The 19,966-nt window shown below is 41.8% G+C and overlaps 1 protein-coding gene across 4 annotated transcripts; it reads right to left on the bottom strand.

Annotated features, from left to right (window-relative positions):
- Positions 1–10,427: 10,427 nt before the first annotated feature.
- On the bottom strand, positions 10,428–17,498 carry NXT2 (nuclear transport factor 2 like export factor 2). 4 transcript variants are annotated; one of them, XM_088794845.1, is made up of 5 exons: positions 17,386–17,498; positions 16,343–16,427; positions 15,248–15,334; positions 13,525–13,669; positions 10,428–12,638 (listed from the first exon to the last, which is right to left on the bottom strand). In XM_088794845.1, the coding sequence occupies exons 1-5, from the start codon at positions 17,481–17,483 to the stop codon at positions 12,457–12,459; spliced, it is 597 nt and encodes a 198-aa protein (XP_088650971.1). In that variant the 5' UTR covers positions 17,484–17,498; the 3' UTR covers positions 10,428–12,456. The 4 variants fall into 4 exon arrangements, with proteins under 4 accessions (XP_088650971.1, XP_019574701.1, XP_088650972.1 ...); XM_019719142.3 differs by lacking the exon at positions 17,386–17,498 and adding an exon at positions 16,607–16,766; XM_088794846.1 differs by lacking the exon at positions 15,248–15,334.
- Positions 17,499–19,966: the final 2,468 nt, after the last annotated feature.

Here is a 19,966-nt window from a genome sequence, read left to right as displayed (position 1 = left end):
GTTGTTTTGATCTGACACTGCTACTGTTTCGCTTCTAGCACCGGGCAGGTGGGGGCGGGGCGAGCTCTGGGAGGGGAGGGAGGGGGCGGCTAGTCTCAGTGCCTAAGGCTCCGTTCTCTGCTCGGCAGTGTGGGCTTAAACCACCGTTTTCAGCCTTTTTCCCTCAGTCTTTTCTCCGAGGTTTCTGCCATGAGCGTTGGGTTCAGCCGTGTTATATGCTGTCCCCTCAGCCTTGTGGAGCCCTGGCGGAGCCCTAGCAGTCCGAGTTCTTCCCTCACTCGCAGCTGCGGTGGTTCCGGGAAGCAGCGAGCTCGGAGCACTAAGCTAGGTCTGCGTCCTGTGCCCGCGGGGCTCCGTCTCCACGCACTTCTCACTTTCCTCCTCCCCCCGCTCTCTCGCGAATCTCCCACCTGTAGGTGATTTCAGTCGGTAGTGGGCCTCTTCATCTTGCCTGTCTGCTGTGCAGGGAGTCCTTTGTGGAGTTTTTGTTGTTCGATTCGTTGTAAATTCCAGGGGAGCTTTACAGAGGCTCACCTCACGCCGCCATTTTTCCGGAAGTCTATTTCATTCTTTTTTAGGCAGAGTAACACTCCATTGTATAAATATACCACAATTTCTTTATCCAATCATCTATTGATGGGTATTTCAGTTGTTTTCATATCTTGGCTATTTTGAATGGCGCTGCAGTAAACATAGCGGTGCATATTTTTTTTTTTTTGAATTAGTGTTTTTGATTTCTTTTGATAAACACCCAGGAGTGGAATTGCTGGGTCATAAGGTAATTCTATCATTAATTTTTGGAGAAATCTCCATACTATTTTTCATAGTGGCTGCACCAATTTTCAATCCTACCAACAGTGCACAAGCGTTCTCTTTTCTCTACATCCTTGCCAACAGTTGTTTGCTGATTTGTTGATGGCCATTTTGACAGGTGTGAGGTGATATCTCATTGGGTTTTTATTTGCATTTCTCTGATGATTAGTGATGTTGAGCATCTTTTCATATGTCTATTGCCCATCTGTATGTCCTCTTTGAAGATGAATAGATTACCTCCCAACTTTGTTTTTCTTTCTCAGGATTGCTGTGGCTATTCGAGGTCTTTTATGTTTCCATATAGATTTTAGGATTATTTGTTCCAGTTCTGAGCAAAATGCCATTAGTATTTTCATAGGGATTGCACTGAATCTATAGATTGCTTTGGGTAGTATAGACATTTTAACTATCAAGTCTTTCTATGAATGTGGTACATGCTTCCATTTATTTGTATCTCTTCAATTTCTTTCTTCAGTGTCTTATAGTTTTCCAAGTACAGATCTTCTACCTCCTTGGTTAAATTTATTTGCAAGTATTTTATTTTTGATGCAATTGTAAATGGGATTTTCTTAATATCTCTTTCTGACAGTTCATTATTGGCATATAAAAATGCAACCAACTTCTGAATACTAATTTTGTATACTGCTACTTTACTGCATCCACTTATCAGTTCTAATAGTATTTTTGGTGGAATCTTTCAGGTATTGTACATATAGTATCATGACAGTTCTTTCTTTCCAATTTGGATGCCTTTTATTTCTTTTTCTTGTCTGGTTGCTGTGGTAAGGACTTCCAATACTATGTTGAATAAAAGTAGTGAAAGTGGGCATCCCTGTCTTGTTCCTGATCTTAAGGTAAATGCTTTTAACTTTTCCTTATTGAGTATGAAGTTAGCTGTGAAAGGAGAGAAAGAAGGAGCCTTGCTGGTGGGGAAGATGTGAGCTTACTCCAAAGACATGAGTTCTTCTCATAGGAATGGGAAAAACTATCACTCATGAATGGTCCACTTGTAGGGTACACGGTTTCCCTTAGATGGACTATGGAAACATATTACAGCCTAAGAAATAAAGCCCCAGAATGCTGAGGACAGTGTTTTGAGGGACGGGACGAATGCTAGAACTAATTAAGGCATTGCTATTTGTCTGAACCAGTATGATCAAGAATATCCCAGAAAAAATAAACTATCTTCTAGGTATGCTGACATGTATGTGCAAAAATATGTGTACAAGATGTTCAGTTCTGCATGGTTTGTAACAGAAAATAAATGGAGAAAACTGGTATATCCAATGATAGAAAATGGTTAAACACCTTATTTTTCAGTCAGTCTGGAGTACTAGATTCCCGTTCAAAAGATTGACCATGTGATGATGATGATGATGATGATTATCATTATTATAATAATTTTTTACTGAATGCTTACTGTGAGTCAGGCACCATGCTTAGTGTTTTATGTTTTATTTCATTTAAATTAATTTTTGCAACCTGTAGCTATTTCTTTTTTCTATTCATTCATTCATGTAACAACTATTTTTGGGCACCTACTCTGTGCTAGTTCTCCCTACTAAATCCATAAGGAAAGACTCACTTTCCATGGACCTATAGTTCCTAATCTCTTTAGCATTACAGTCCCCTTTGAGAAGCTGATAAAAGTTATAGTCTCTGTCCCCAGGTAAATATTCATAACGTTTCCTTGGGGGGTCACAGACCACCCTCCTGAAGTTCCAGCAGGTCTGTGGACCCCAGACCAGGTTCAGAATCTCTGTTCTGGAAAAATGGTGTGAGGATACACAAAGGCAAGAGGGGGAGGTGGGGCAGGGCAGAAGGCCAGGTAATATATAGAAATCTTTGGCAGAACAGTTTCTGTTTGGAAAGAACTGGTTAGGTGAAGATTTTGCTGCCAAGAGGCTAAGACACTGGGATGCTGGGGGTCTCTTAGTGAATATTAACAATGCTATCTGGGCCATATACTCCCATTCCCCAACATTCCCCTCCCAATCTTCCATCTCCTGCCCCTGCCTTCCAGGCCTGGACGGACTAAATGTCTCTTCATCCCCTCATCAACTCCAACCCTCACAAGACCAAATGCAATTGGCCAGGACCCCAAGCTTTCTGCCCAAGTGGCTGGGAATCCTCTCCCACAACCTGGGTGCAGGGCTTTGCAATGAGTTCTTATCTCCTGTTTTTGTTTTCCTTTCCTGTGGAAATTTCCATAGCAATGGCCAAGCAGGTTACTAAGATACCTACCTGAGAAGCTACCACTCACACTCAATACTGATCAGTTGTTCAATTCAGTGAAGGACAGACAACAAAACTCCCTGGGTCAGTTTGGGTTCTCTAGTAAGCTGATACTCAGATGGACTTAGTGGAAGAGGTTTATTGGGGGTTAATGTCTATGAAAGATAAAGAGGGAGGAAGCAGGGTTGGGCAGGGAGGTCTTCCAACATTGATGTATATATGTGTCATGCAGGGTGGCACGCGGGTGTGGGGGCAGAGCCCCAGAAAGTAGTTTCCAGGCTCTCAGCCTCACATAGACAGGTGCTGGCTCAGGTAGTAAATGGCCAACTGTGATTGCATGGCCATCAGCTGTGGCTAGTTGGCCGTCAGCTGTAACCAGTGAGCCATTGGCCACTAATATAACTGCTGTGGCTACGCTAGCAGAGAAGAAGGAAGAGAGAGGAAGAATGGGGGATGGCAGGAAGATGGCGGCTAGGCTGGCAAGCGTGGATGGCGGTTTGCGGACAGTGTGGATCCAGCCTCCAGTGAGAGTATAGTGCCGCCAGAGAGAATATAGTGGTATGACTCCCCTACCTATGGCTCCGTGGGTGTTCCTTTTTGGCCTCACCATATCCTGCGTTCTTGTATGGGGAGCGGGAGCAGAGACCCCACCGGACGCCCCGCACAACAAATGGCGCAGCGAGCAGGGTATGGTGCCGGCCAAAGCTCTTCAAAGGACGGTGGAGCAGTTTGTGCGTGTGAACACTCAGTCTCAGGAAGACCAGGAGGAGCAGCTGCCGGAGAGCTGGACCCCCGTGGAGGGGTGGGAGGACGTGGACGGTTCTCCCACCAGCACAGGAAAAGCCATGCAGCTGCTGCAGAGATGGAGCCCCGTGGAGAGGTGGAAAGATGTGGATGGTTCCCCAACCAGCACAGGCTGGAGAAAGCAAAGGTCGTTGCGGCCCTGTGGGCTGGGAGGTTCCTGCTCAGGCAGCCTGGATGCAGGACTTATAGTCCCAGGAGGTAACGCTTGCTGAGTCCTCCGTGGGAGATGAGGGTGAGGTCAAGGTCGTCCCTCACCCCCAGGACAGCCCTGGTGAATGACTATGGACTATGGGGAATTGCCTTCCATCCCTAATTTAATGGACTGCTTGACTGTTTGTTTGGGAACTGTTGTTAGTGGAACTGGGGGATATTTGCTTTTGTCTCTTGACTGGCCGCCATTGAGAATATGTAAGCACCTTGATTGTGAGTCGCTGTTGTTCCAGCAGGGTACCCTGAGAGACACAGAGAGAGTGGCAGTGCCCTGAGAGCCCTGGCTGTGTCCAGGAAGTGTGGCTGTGCCCACAGAGAGTGGCAGTGCCCTGAAAGCCCTGGCTGAGTCCAGGAAGTGTGGCTGTGCACAGAGAGAGAGTGGCAGTGCCCTGAAAAACCCTGGCTGTGTCCAGGAAGTGTGGCTGTGCCCACAGAGAGTGGCAGTGCCCTGAGAAATCCTAGCTGTGCCCGGGGAAACTAGTGGTACCCTAAGAAGTCCAGGAAGTCTGGCCGTGCCCAGAAGCACTGGTGGTGCCCTGAGAAACCCTGGCTGTGGCCGGGAAGACAGGTGGTACCCTAAGAAGTCCAGGAAGTCTGGCCGTGCCCAGAAGCACTGGTGGTGCCCTGAGAAACCCTAGCTGTGCCCAGAGAGCCTGGCTGTGTCCAGGATATTGCATTCACCTCCAGGCTCCTCGCACAGGTCCCCTCGCGGAAGACACTTGTCGCGTAGATTGTGAGGCGAGAGCCTGTAGGGGTGGAGTGTGGGGGCAGAGCCCCAGAAAGTAGTTTCCAGGCTCTCGGCCTCACATAGACAGGTGCTGGCTCAGGTAGTAAATGGCCAACTGTGATGGGATGGCCATCAGCTGTGGCTAGTTGGCCGTCAGCTGTAACCAGTGAGCCATTGGCCACTAATATAACTGCTGTGGCTACGCTAGCAGAGAAGAAGGAAGAAAGAGGAAGAATGGGGGCTGGCAAGAAGATGGCGGCTAGGCTGGCAAGTGTGGATGGCGGTTTGCGGACAGTGTGGATCCAGCCTCCAGTGAGAGTATAGTGCCGCCAGAGAGAATATAGTGGTATGACTCCCCTACCTATGGCTCCGTGGGTGTTCCTTTTTGGCTTCACCATATCCTGCGTTCTTGTATGGGGAGCGGGAGCAGAGACCCCACCGGACGCTCTGCATGACAAATGGTGCAGCGAGCAGGGTCCCCCGCATGACACGGGGTATCTGGTCCCGCTCCCCGCATAAGAATGCAGGATATGGTGAGGCCAAAAAGGAACACCCACGGAGCCATAGAAAGGGGAGTCATATCACTATATTCTCGCTGGTGGCATCCAGCTTTCTGCAATCCGCACTTGCCAGCCACCATCTTCTTGCTAGCCCCCATTTTCTGCTAGCGCAGCCACAGCAGTTATATTAGTGGCCAATGGCTCACTGGTTACAGCTGACGGCCAACTAGCCACAGCTGATGGCCATCCAATCACAGTTCATGGCCATTTACTACCTGAGCCAACACCTTTCCACATGAGGCCTATAGCCTGGAAACTGCACTCCTGGTTCTGTCCCCACAATATGACATTTGTGAAAGGAAAGAAGGACAAAAGCAGAGTTAGGCTGTCATTTGGATCTGAAAGCCTCAGCCAATCTAGGGAAGAATTGCAGAGTGAAGATGGCTCATTAGAAAAGTTCTGCAAGGGACTGAATGCTCAAGCTTTAATATCCTTGTGTTCATTGACTAGAGGCTGCACCAGAAGACCACAGCCTTGGCTCAAATACTGCAGTGGATCCTGCAGGCACTGCAGCTGGAGGCTGTCAGCTAAGTGTCCTCATCACAGCTAAAAGATTATTTATTTATTTATTTAGGATCAACAGGTTTATTTATTTTCTCAATCACATTTGACATTATTTTATATTAAATTCAATATTATTTTATATTAACTTCAAGTGTACAGCATAGTGGCTAGAAATTTATATAATTTATGAAGTGATCCCCCTGAAAGTCTTGTACCCACCTGGCACCATACACAGTTATTATAATATTATTGACTATATGCCCTATGCTGTACTTCACATCCCTGTGGCTCTTTTGTAACTACCAATTTGTAGTAAGTTCTTTCTTTCTTTTAAAAAATACAATTAAAATTTATTGGTGTGACAATTGTTAGTAAAGTTACATAGGTTTCGAGTGTACAATTCTGTATTACATCATCTATATATTGCAGTATGTGTTCTCCACCCAGAGTAAGTTCTCCCTCCATCACCATAGATTTGACCCCCTTTACCCTCACAAGCAAATAAACAAAAACTCATAGACACACAACAGTTTAGTGGTTACCAGAGGGTAGAGGGGGGGAGGAATTGTAGAAGATGACTTTCTGAGCCTCAATTTCCTCTTTTGCAAAATGGTTCTGACAATAGTATCTATTTCCTGAAGTTACTGTGAGGTCAAACGAGATAATAAGGCATGTGAGGTGCTTAGCATAGCCTGGTAAATAATTGCTTAATGGCGGTTAGTTGTATTATGAGTGTTTGCCCAGCACAGTGCAGTTATTACCTCATTTAAGCCTCACAATAACCTTGCAGTGTAAGTATTAGTTCCCTTTTATAGATGAGGAAATCGTGGCTCTGGTAGAGGATCAATAACTTGCTAAAGGATCACACAGCTAGTAATTGGCAAATCTGCAATTCACTTTCCAGGTCTCTTTGACCCATTAGCTCACACTACACTACCTTCTAGAGTTTTCCTGGGCTGTTGCCAAAGGGACTCTGCAGGCTAATAAGCAGCATGGGACAGAAACAGGGTTTGGGAGTGTTATCAGCCCAACAACTAGGTGAGAGAGCAGCAGTGGAATGAAAGCCATTTGTCAGCCAATAGAAGTCAAAAGAACACATAATCAGTAAGATATGTGGGAGGTTATATGCTGGGCTAATTTATAGTCCATGATTAATGGTATGTAGTTCATCTACTGCAAGGTATAATTTGAGGGGTACCAATCATCCATCTCCCTGATCTTCAAATCAAACTCCTCTCACCCCTCACATTCAACATATGTCTGAAAAGCCAAGATTAGCGAGCCATTCCTTCAAGTTATGGTATTGTTCCAGTTGCTTCCGGACAGAATGGTACAACCCTGAGATAAAAGCCAATCACCTCCACAGTGAGCTTATAAGTTAACAAAGTTGACTTGATTCTTAGGGCAAAGAAGTTTGGATGTGATGGGAAGTGGGACTTGAGGGATAGGTCCAGAGTCTGCAACTGTGGGGACCTTGGGAAGCATAATAAAGTAGGGCCCCAGAAGGATGGGAAGAGGGGCTCATGGAGGAAAGCGTCCCCCTAATTCTTAGTTTTGCCACTGGTCTCCCATAGACTTGTGAGTGTATGCATTTTTTAGCTGCAGTTCTCCTTTCAAGGGCTTCCTTAACCACCATACCTTCTCTCCTGGAGTGATTGTAAATTTCTTTTCCAAGGGAGGCTATATTTTCTGGTTTCTCTCCCCCACTTCCTCTCCTTTTATTTTCAGTGGTTTGAAGGCACTATTTCCCCAATTGTCCCAGCCCTTCCCCCCAGCCAATTTCTCCTCTGGTCCCTTCGCCCAGGCTTGCCTTTTCTCTCCAGCAGCATCCAAAGCCAATGAATTATTAGCTCTGAGATTGGGTCCGGGGCCACTGGGAATCCTGGGTGTCACAGATGGACAGATGAGCTGATTAGAGAATATTCCCAAAGGCTCTTTCTGAAATGACAGAAATGGGTCGGGGAATAAGGAGCACGTTGGCACCTCAGCAGCTCAGGGCTCCAAGACCGACCACAATGCCTGCACTTGGTTAGTGTTGCAGGCTCTTCTCACTGATTTCCTGTCCTTGAGTAAGACAATCGGAATCAATAATGTTCCAGTCCATTTTTTCCCCCGTTACAGAAAGACCTCAGAAAATATTTGCAAATTGTTATCCTTGCTTCCTGAATCTTTTTTTTTTTTTTTTTTTTACAATAAAATAGCCATCTCTATCTAGATCCTTCTAATCTTCGGTTTTTTGCAGAGCTGGGTTAAGTCTTATAAAGGCAATGGCAAAGTTTAGAATGAGTGTCAGGTTGTGGGTGGTGATCCCTATCAATTGTTTTCCTCTAAACAGAATTTAGGGAGAGGGATAAGGCAGTCATCAAGCCAAAAAAAATATAACCATTATATTTGTGCAACACTTTGCTCAAAATATTTTCACATTTGTTGTCGTATTTGATCCTCACAACCAGCTGGTGGGACAGATAAGGCAAATCTCCAGCCAACAGCTGAAGACAGAGGTCACAAAGCACATCAGGGGCAGAATGGCCTTAGAATACAGGTCTCTTTAAGATCTTGGACTAGGACTTACACCTTAGAGACCACCACAGCCTTTGTCAAACCAGGGTGGTTGATATGCAGATGTTTGGAGTGTCCAAGATGGGAAAGGAAAAATAAAAACACACATGAAATTGACCTACAATAGAACAAAATACATTTTATGTGGTATCAAACCATGTTCAAAAGTGGTTCTGTTGGAATGCCTTCTCAATTATTTGCTCAGATACCTGAAATAGGGCAGGCTCCTCGTGTTTCAACTCATCTTCATTGCCACACATTCTATTCCCAGATTCTACCTAAAGACTATACAGTTGCTTTCTTAGCTCTAAACTTTGGGTGTTAAGGAGTGGGAAGAAAGCAGTACTGCCTTTCATTGCCCTCCACAAATATCACATGCCTCAGAGGAGGGAGTTTTTGATCATTTCTAAGTCAGGGGGACATCACTGACACAGAGTGATTGTTGTCTATGCCAATGCTTTGCCCCCATAGACAGTGATAGTGAAAATATTATGCTTGCTCTATTTTCATGTTTCCCAAACTGCTGGCAAAATCCATTAGGAAGTTGTAAAGATCAATTCAGCAGGCTATGATCAGCATTTAAAAAAAAATAAAAAATGCCAGAAACACACTGCAATAGTTAGCACTTGAATAACACAGGTTTGAACTTTGCAGGCCCACTTATACATGGATTTTCCATTCTTGTAAACAGACTATGTAAACTTACAGTATTGATACAGTACTGTAAAAGTTATTTTCTTTTCCATATGATTTTCTTAACATTTTCTTTTCTCTAGCTTGCTTTATTATAAGAACACAGTATATAATACATATACAAGATACGATAGTTGACTGTTATTGGTAAGGCTTCCGGTCAACAGTATGATATTAGCAGTTAGATTTTGGGGGAGTCAAAAGTTGTATGTGGAATTTTGACTGCACAAGGGGGTGTCAGTGCCCCAACTCCCGTGATGCTCAATAATCAACTGTAGTATGCGGGAGTTTTTTGGATATAAAATTTATTAGCTTGTAATATTTATGAATCTGTGAACTGGGCTGTGGCATTTTCTACTTTTTACTGTGGGTTAGAGCAAAACTTTGGAAGGCTACTTATGTAGAGGATGCATATACCTCAATCCCATATCTAGGCTTCAACAATACTTGACATTTCCCTACTTTTTAGTGCTGCTCTATATAGAGGACGGACCTACAGAGCCCACTGAGAGTCACCAAGAAATCTCTTGTATAGAAAGCTGCTTTTGGCAAAGGGCAAATATTAATAGAACAGAGTTTGGTGGCAAGTGTTTTGGTGAAATATTTTTATTATATAGAGCCAACTGTTAAATCAAAAAGCCTAATGTGCCATTTTCCCCAAATACATGCTTTATTAAAGCACATCTATACTTACCTTTTCTACCCTATAATAAATCATAACAAAAATCAGCAACTGAAGCCCCTCTATCAAATTTTCTGCCTCACTAATTTCAGGCAAGTCTTTCCAGCAATGTTCCAGAATAAAATAACTCATGCTACCTTTTTGGCTTTTGACTTTTGCTCCCTTCCCAAACATTGCACTTACTCTTTAACCTCATTGGGACTACCTTTTTAAACAAAGCAGATTATTACTGGGTAGTTTTCAAAAATTTAAGGGCTGTTGCCTCTTCTCATTCCTTTCCAAGTGTCTGTTGACATATTTTTAATGTAGAGTTAAAGTGAACAGGACTGTTCTTTCTGGAAACCAACTGTTGTTTGGTTTCACTGCCTACTGAGCATAACATTTTGACTAGTTTCTCAAGGTTAAAATTTCTAACGTCTCACCAGAATCTTCACTGCTACGTCAAACAGGTGACCTTGGGAATGTGAATATTTGGTAGCAAAAGAGGAAGAACAAGGTGGGCTGGAGAAAAGACAAAGTCCAAGTTGTCAACCATTGCTTTCAATATTCTAACTTTTATTAATTTGAAAAACCTATATATTGTGAAGAAACAACTACCTGTTCTAGAACCTTAAAAAAAAATCGAGACCTTAAAACAAAGTTGAGAAAACAAGGCAAATTTTATTTTTTTCAAGTTACAAAAATATGTATATGTCAAAAATACAGTCTAGTCCATATAATAGTAGTTCCAGCCATTTAAAAGTTATATGGAGTTTGGAAAAAGAAATTCATATACAAGTCTTAAAACATATTTCATGAATAGTATACAACCATTCAATCTAGTTATTGCTTCTTATATGCAGCTTTTACTTGAGACTACTCTCCACAAGGGAAAGGGCAGTGTTGGGGCACTCTGATTGTTAATGCTAAAGCTGTGGTTTTAAAAAGCCAATCTGAAATCAGAATAAGCTCACTATGAATAAAGTAGGACACACAAGTTAATGATTAGTACTACAACAAGGAGTGGTCTACATTGCAGTTCCACCCTTCTCCTATTTAATTGTATTTTGTTAATACATGAGAAATATCGGTGTGTAGTTTGGGGCAAGAGGAAATGAATTACTGGTTTTCAAATCAAGTGATAAGAAACATTAACTTGGAGTTGCAATGTAGAAACAAATCTGGCACATCCAGTTTAAAAACCTTAAAACAATAAATTCAAGAATGGAACAATGTTTAAAGTTTAACCAGAAACCAAAGCTGTGTTTCTTTCCCTTTACACATTAAAACATAAAAAGAAGCAATTTGTTCTTTTGAAGTTTATGGTCTTATGAAGATCTGATGCTCTCTATTTTCTTGTTACAAAAACAAAGAGTTAGCTACATAACAAGAACGTGTTTTAAAACAAATCTATTTGCTCACGCCATATGGAAGAACAAATAAGAAAATTCAATGTTTTACTGACTGAAAAAAGATAATGCAGTCGACAGTGTAAAACAATAGAACACAGAAAACAAATCACTTACTTTGGGAGATTACACATAGGAGACTACTGGCCTGAAGTTCACCTGGAAGACTTCGAAGTTAAGGTGTCCGACAGACACAGCAATGGCTTTGTTTCCAACTTTCCTGTCAGACCCTGCTGCAGGGTCAGGTTTATTGCTGATATTTTACCCCCATAAGTTATTGAATAGATTGAGACATATATTAGCGATAAGTATGAGGTAAACTATAAAAACCTTTACAAATCATTTTTAGAACAAAAGTGATACTCATAACCATTTGGCAATGATACTTATTACCTTAATGACTTAAATCCTAAAAATAGGCTACATTTTTAGGAGGTAGAAAACAAGTACCAAAAACGTACCATTTGGCCACCCCTCCCAACTTTTGGCCAACCTTGGATTTCTATATTTCTCACTCCACATTTTCCCAGTTAAAGCTATCAGTCTCACTACCATCCTTTACCTAAAGTTATAAAGCTGGAGCTGCCAAGAAAAATCTTTTTGAGAAATTTTGCTTTAAGTCACTGAGTTCATCCAATACTCAGGTGTCAACTAATAACATTTTACACCTCTGTAGTAGATTAATTCACTTCATAAGAATGTATCAATATAAAAAACACACACATTACTTAACATGAAAAGACTACTGAACATCTCTACATGTGATTCTAATATGTCAGAGTAGTTATGCAAACCTAAATTATTAATGTTTTCATTGAACTGATTTGAAAGAGCCTTATACTAAAACTGTATTACCAGTGTTTACTGAAAATAGGTATGTGTGCTCTAAAATTAAACTAATAAGAAAAAGAAATACTACTCCACTTTCTCCCAGAGTTACGTTGTGCTGATATACCATAGACAGTATTATAAAAGGATTTCATTTTTGCCATAGGTGGGCTCACAGTGAGTATGTTCGTACAGATGTGTTTATAATATTACTGTAAGAATGTCATTAGTGAAATGTATATAAGGCATGTAAAAAAACTAGCATTAAAGCTCTTAAGGGCAATGAGCCAAATGGGCAGCTGCTAGAAAAACTGCTGCTAGGAATAAAAAACATTAAAGAGATTTAGTTTCAGCACAAACTAGTTTATAGTGCTTCCACAATGAAATGAATTAATTCACATAAATTTGTGTTGCTGGAACTAATGGACCACAGGAGATGGACTTTTGTCCCCTTTAGCTACTAGCCCAATCTTGAAAACGGAAGCAATCACTTGCAATCTTCCACACAGTGTTGTTCGGAGTGGACTGAGCAGTCAGCAGGAAGTTCTGATTGAAGAAGTGTTGTTTGTTTCCATCAAACTTCACAGTTCCACTGGTCACAACAAGAACTGTAGTCTGGGCCTGAGTAGCTTGCTCTTCACCCGCACAAAAAAAGAAAAGAGGTTGGTATCTATCTCTAAATAAGCAGATTACAATACATTCCTTATAATTTAACACTAAAAAAAAACAACATTTCATAAACTTTATTTACTTTAAGCATACTCATGAGCCCAAAGCCAGAAGACTAAATAATCATTTTAAAGACACTAAAATTATTTTCCATCCAGAAAGATGTTGGGCACTCTCAAGTTTTAAAATAAGGAGCTTATTTCTAACATTGGACCCTTTGGTTCCTGTATTTATTAATATCTCATTGGGTTTCTAACAGAGCTTGTTCGTATTTTCCTTCTCAAGCTACTGTTCTTTTCAAGAACTATAAAGGAAAAAGAAATCACCCTGAACTACTACTTAAGAAACTTAAGACCCACCTAGAGGTTAATCTTATAAATGGCACTGATCTACACCGAATCTAATTCTGTCTTGCCAAAAGTCATCCTCTCACGTAATAGAGTCAATTTCTTCTGTGGAATTTTAATAAGTTGTAAGGTAATAAAACACACTGATCAAAGATACAGTACAGTTTTTCTCTGGAGACATTTCAAGGCACAGAAGGCAACTATTTAGGGAGAATAGATCATTGGTCCTCTCCATCAACAAAAATCACATTTAGCCTCAATTACTCACATAATCCTTAATAAACCATAATCATACAACCTGCCAAAACGTACTAGTGATCCACTGGAGTGAGTCAGAGCTAAAGGAAGACCAAAAGTTTGATTTGACAGCTGAGCTTTTCGTAATATTTAACTTGCTCAGAAAAGTATACTCCTACCACTAAAAGTCACTTGCTGCTTTTGGTGTTAAAGCTCAGGGCTCACTAAAGGAAAATGAAGGAAGTACCTTGAAAGACCATGATCTTACCATGAACTGGTTGGCAATCTAACATATTGACCTGGAATTCACTAGAAGGCAACACATCAAAAAAGTTAGCCAGGGCGTCCAACCCTGTAACAACATTTCCATTCCATATCAAAGTGGCCTTGTCCAGATAGAGCCTGGGCAGTGCCTAAAAAGAGAAAAAAATTAAAAGGAAATATATTTGTTTCTGGGTAAGCATTTTACAGAAGTGGACTGAAAGGGTACAGGTGGTATATAAACATTTTCATAGTTCTACCTCCACCTCTACTCCCCTGCCCCTCCCACTGGAAGACAACATGAACAAGGTGTCTGTCTGCTTTATAATCTTGGCCTTAAATAGATATTATTCAACTCTCAATAAACTAGGCAATAAATACCCGCCGCCTCCCACCACACACACACATTTCACTTTAGCCACAACCAGAAAACTCTGCATCCAAACTGGAAGAGAGTTCTAAAATTTTGCTTTCTGTATTAAAATAAATTAAATGATCACAAGTTTAAAGCACTTGCAGCTCCAAACCATGTTTAATCTCCCTCCCTTTTCTGAGAATTAACAAAGTTGTCAATCAGGCCCTACCTATACACTTCAATCATAGTGTTTATATACACTTAATGTTTGAACCACTTAATGTTGTATGTGTTAGGAAGAGTTAGCTACTTTTACCAGTACTCAAACAGCATGTTTAGTTCAAAAGAATCATGAGTACTTGCTAAAGCAGAGTTTTTGATAAGTCAAGTAAGTTAAGGCTCCAATGAGGCAAAATTCGACAGTTAACTCTTCAGTCACAGGAGTTCAGTGTGCCACAGGACACGTTATTTGCTTAATTCTAAAATTTATCTTGGATTAAAAGGCCAACACAAATCTTGAATCTGGTAATGAACTATGTTGCCTTTTTTGTGTGTGTGTGTGTGGCTATTTTATATTTGAAAGCAGCAAGGCACAATAAACAAAACACCCATTGTCACATCCCTTGCCCCTGTCCCATGTCATCAGTGCCAGGAATTTCTTTTATCTTCTGCCTTAAAAAAGTATGTTTTTAGAGATAAGATATTAACTTCTGTAGCTGCAGCACAGAGACATTTTTTTTTCTAAAATACAGTCCTATGCTGATAAGATACGTAGGCTAGGCTGGAACACATACTGAAATAATTCCTTAGAAGATATGGCTCAGGGATAAATCACAATGAAAAAAAGCTGACGAAGTGAGACGTTGCTCTGTTGAAGACTAAAAGTATCCAAGCCATGGGGATTTTGTTTGTGAGTGACACCTATAGCTGTGAGCTTTAATTACAAATTATCTATTAATATATGTAATTAAAGGGACAAGCCGGGAACATTCCCTGTAATGGCAGACCCCTTCACTAGCACTAATACTATTTTAACTAAATTGGTTAAATGATAGGACTGAGAAAATGTAGCATATTTCAATAAATACATGTTAGATCCTATGTTAAGTGCAGTATTTAAATTGATTCCCAGTTACCACCCTAAAAGTAAATGAGGTCTAGAGGTTAGCGACTTGCCCAAGGTCACAGGGGTACATAAACGCAAAGCTGGTATGTGATTCCAGAGTCCACACTTCCTAATACCATACCAATCCTTCGCTAAGCAATGCACTTTTAAAGAACAATTCCACAGTCAACACTTCTACAAGTCAGATGAATTGGGGCTCAATAAAAGAACTGGCATGTAATAAAGCACAGTAGAGTCCATAATGCTCACCCGTCTTCTTTTGTCCATTGTATCATAGTAAATATTGACAAATTCCTCAGCAGCTCTACATGCCTGATCTACATAAGTTTTAAAATCCTACAGGAAAAAATCGAGAAGTGTACATTACCACCCTTCCATCCCCACAAACACAAAACCACCAATAGAAGCTGATGATTTATGTAGCTCCATACATAGTCCACAGTCTTCCATATAAATTTGGACATTTTAAAGGTTAGAGCTCAAAAGTTTCCAATTTTTAAAATTTTCACTAGTTTTAGGCACTTAGCTTTAGGATATACTCAGTCACCCCTCAGTGAGTTTGATTTTTTTTTTCTTCTCAATTCAAATATAAATTTATAATCTTTGCTTGGATGGTACTTTAAGCACTTTAGGCTTTCAGTATTTTACAAAACATTCACCTTAATAAAAATGTTGCGGTCTGAACCTTAAAAAAAGCGGGGGTGGGGGTGGGCGCATTGCTACTGAATTAAGTTAGGAAAGCGTTGAGTTCTCTTTTCAAGTGAGAAGTTATGACCAAAATCAAAAGTTGTTGAATAAAAAAAAAATAAGAAAAGTTCAATGAAGTATTTGAAAAACTAGGTACTTAGGAAACTTTCTCACATTACATAAAAATTTACCGCCGTTTGTAAGGAATTGTAAAACTGAAGAAAAGAAACGCTGTTGGAGTTTTCTCCTGCAGGAAGATTAAGCACTTTCTTCCCCAGCCATTTACCGACCCCAGCCTATTATTCGAATTAAGAACCAATTCCATTTCTTTCTCAGGTGACGGAAAGTTAGAGATAATCCAGAAAAGGAGGCTGAAAGCCATAAACAGGACCTCAACATTGTTGCGTCTCGCTAGTTCCCATCTTAGGGTACTTTCCATCATTCGAAAGAGACCGCACAGCCGGGGGCGGTGCGGTCGGGGTGTCGAGAGGGTAGGGACGGAGGGGGTCTGCAGAGAGCGGGCCCCGCCCCAGACTCCGGCGGTCCAGGCCCTGATTCGCCATTTGGCCACGTGATCGGCAGCCAGCCCGGCATCCCTCCCCTCAGCAGCCGGCGCCCGGACGCCCAGGCGCCCTGCCGCGCGGCCCCCGCACTCACCACAGCCGTGGCCATCGGGGAGCTCGAAGCAGCCTGTGCAGTCAGTGGCGGAGTCACTACGTTCTCACGTGTTCGGCTACCTCCGCTGTGGGAGGACCAAATATTTAGGAAGGCAGTGAAACCCGCCAAACACACGGAACTCTCTACCCGCCCATTCTCTCCCGGAAGTAGCTGGGTCCGTTGTTTAAAGGATCCCGATGTTACAACCTTAAGTCATTTCCCTTCAGTTCCCACTGTCCCCTCCCATCCGCCTTGTGTACTTACTTGTTTGATATCTACTTAGTTTGGAAGAAAAAAAAACTGTCCACTTCTCCAACCCCACGCCCTGAGACAAGCAAAAAACTAAGAGGTCCAACGGGGAATTCCTTGCCTCAAGAGGCGGGGCCAGGGCTAGTTGAAAATCAATGAGAAACGTGAGGAAAGCACTACCGGACCTGCAGCCTATAGGAAAACTAGGAGGAGCTTGGAGAAGAGTGCGCAATCTTACTGAGCATGACTGGTAGAGAACCTTGAAGAGTGCTTGATGATACTGCGCATGACTGGTAGAGAACAGTTTAGAGATCTGGAACATTCTGGCAGACTCAATTCTCATTGAATTAAACCCCAACATCTCAGTATTATTCCTAAGATTATTCACTATTTAGTTTTGCAGTAATCAGTGGAAAAGTCTCACCTACTTCCTCCATCTTTATAGACCTAAAATGAAGATCAGTCTATGGCTCCACTCACCACCGTCCGCAGCGTACTCTCTAACAACAGCTAAAATTTCACTGAGTGGTGACAATGAGCAAGGTATTTTACTATGCATTTTAACCCATATTCACTTATCTCGTACAATAACGCTGTGAAGTAATCATCTCCATTTTATAGCTAAGACACACAGAGTGATTAAGTAACCTGCTTAGGGTCATAAACTAGTCGAGATTCAAGCTCAAGCAATTTACGGCTGCAATCTGACTTCATTCCCCATTATCCCATAAAACCGCTCATCTCAAAGTCACCAACAACTTCTGGGGGTTCAAATCAATTACATATAGTCTTACCATGCGTGGCTGGTTTGCGGCTCCTCATGGAAGCGGTCACTCCTTCCTTGGTGCATTCCTCTGTCTCCCTGAAACCAGTCTTTTTTGAATGGTCTCATACTTTAATTTTTTTCCTCTCCCCTGGCTCTCTGTCTTTTGGCTTAGCTCTAACTGCAGCTATTTTTCCACATAACTGCTTCCCTCCTCTACTCACCCCTTACTGGCATCACGTTTGGGGGCGTGTCTCCCATTTAAAGTCTCTCTCCTCCCTCGTGCTCTGGATTGCTACATATATGCTACTAAATTTCAACAATACATCCCCATCCCCCACTGCTTCTCTGAGCTCCAATTCCGCATACAGGACTTTGTGAAATATGAACACCAGAGTGCACTACAGGCTTCTCAAACTAATAAGAGTCCAAAATGTAAACTCATTTCCTCCGCACTAACAATGTTCTGTATTCTTTCAGTCATCAATGCTTGAATTCTTGGAATCTTTTTTTCTTGTTTACCCCACTCCCCATCATTATGATTCATTCACTCTTTAAACAAATATTTACTGAGTGCATACTATGGGCCAGGCACTGTGCAAGGATCTGATCCATACCTCATGGAGTTCACAATGCAATGGGAGTTCTAGACAATAAACGAAACATTAATGAATTGCAGAGGACTTCCAAGTAACTTGACGGATTCTGCCCATTCTTTAAAGCAACCTCTCTGTCTCCCTCCTCTCTTTCTCTCTCTCCTCTATGCACAATTTTTGACTTCGATCACTCTATTCTTACTTTTGCAAAATTTTCCTTTTTTTTTTTTAAGGAGGGCACAGCTCACAGTGGCCCTGGCGGGGATTGAACTGGCAACACTTGGTGTTATTAGCACCGTGCTCTAACCAACTGAGCTAACCGGCCACCCCTAAATTTTCCTAATCTTTGAAGACCTATCTTGGTCTGGTCTCAATTTACCTTTTGGCAAAGTTAACCACTACTGTTTGCCAAAAATGACTCATGTTTAGTTATTGCTTTTTTTGGTTGAGAGTTTAGAATGTGTCTGGTGTTTATTATGATTTCATTCAATCCTCCCGACCCCTGCAGAGGGAAGTATTATTATGTAGATTTTAAAGAATTTAAACAGAAGTTCAAAGAGGTTAAATAAGTTGTCCAAGATGACACAACTGGTGGAGCTAGGATTTCAACCCACAACTGTCTTTGCTCTTAGACACTATACTATTCATGCATTTATTTATACTTTGCTTATTTTGAAATGTTTATATAAATGTCCCTCCATTTATACCTGCCCTTCAGGGACCAATGCTGGTGACGCCTCGTCATTGAAACCTTCCCTCATTTCATGTCCCCAGAAGCCCAGAGGATATGACCTGTCTGATGGCTATAAGGAGTGGCTGTTGGCGTGGGGTAATAACGCTGGGGACTAGAGAAGAGTTGTGAGTACTTAAAAGAGACAGCTGAGGTAGAGATGGAGGAAAGGATCAGAGTTTTGCACTGAATGTTTGCACAAAATTTTGTGCACTTTTATTGATGTGCTACTAGGGTGGGAGGCTGGGTAAACTGATAATGTAGAAAACAGTGTTGGGCTCTGATTGGAGAGCAGTGAAATTGAAACTTATGAAAACTGTTTGGCGGGACAAATGGGAACCAGGTGACTAAGATGCAGAATTGCTCTTTACTAGATAACTACACATGTGCAAAAAGTGGAGAGAGTGACCAGGAAAGGTGTGAAAGGGCTTTTCTTGGAACACAGAATGGCATATTGGTTAAGCACGTTGTTGTTGGCACCAGTCTGGGTTTAAATCCTTGCCATGCCACTGAGTAGCTCTGTGACCTTGGCCAAATCACCTAACCATTCCATGGCTCAGTCTCTCAATCTGTAAAATGGAAATGATAACATTAATACATATTGCATAACACCATTGTAAGAATTAAATGAGTTAGTCCCTGGCATACAGTCCCTGCTTGAGGAAAATTCTTTTCCTACCCATGGCAGATGAGATTATGCAGCCACCTATTTGAGAGTATAAAGTTGGAACAGATTAGATAACTTTTGGTGTGTTGAGAGGCATCAGTACAGTTCGGGAGAGAGTTGGAGGCCCTGGGATAGCAGACTGTAGGAGCAATAAATTGGGTTGATTAGGGTTTCTTGTGGCTTGTGCTGTGTAGCCATCTCTCTTGGCCAAGTGTAGGCCTAACAGACTTAAAGCTGTTTTGAGTTACCAACATCCCTATCTGAATCTTTACCTTGCTCTGGACTTGATAAGGACTATTCTGTAACAATCAGAGAAGTGATTTGAGCTGTCAGCCCCTTCCACTCAGGTATCTAGTTGGCAACCAGCCTATTCACATTAAGTCTCAGGCTCTACTGACTAAGTTAGCCAGGTGCCATTGTCCTGTTCACATTAGATAGCACTTTCAAAAACAGGTTTATTGAGATATAATTCACATACCATACAGCTCACCTATTTAAGGTGTGCAATTCAGTGGTTGTTAGTGTATTTACAGAGTTATGCAAGCATCACGAAGTTTGAGGACATTTTCAATGCCCTGAAAAGAAACCCCATTCCCATTGACAGTCAGTTCCCAATTCT

The sequence above is a fragment of the Rhinolophus sinicus genome, chromosome 18, assembly GCF_057876585.1.
Source record: "Rhinolophus sinicus isolate RSI-liver-muscle chromosome 18, RSI-T2T, whole genome shotgun sequence".
Lineage (NCBI taxonomy): Eukaryota > Metazoa > Chordata > Mammalia > Chiroptera > Rhinolophidae > Rhinolophus > Rhinolophus sinicus.
The sequence above is the reverse complement of the archived record's forward strand: the minus strand, read 5'-3'. Positions and strand labels throughout refer to the sequence as shown.

Bases quoted from the DNA above. Each gene is read 5' to 3' on its own strand.
- NXT2 (XM_088794845.1), bottom strand. From the start codon at position 17,483: ATGAGACCATTCAAAAAAGACTGGTTTCAGGGAGACAGAGGAATGCAC. The intron at 13,670-15,247 runs GTGAGCATTATG...TTCTCTTTTTAG, and splicing joins CAATGGACAAAAGAAGACGG to GCACTGCCCAGGCTCTATCT. The intron at 12,639-13,524 runs GTAAGATCATGG...GTGCGGGTGAAG, and splicing joins AGATTGCCAACCAGTTCATG to AGCAAGCTACTCAGGCCCAG.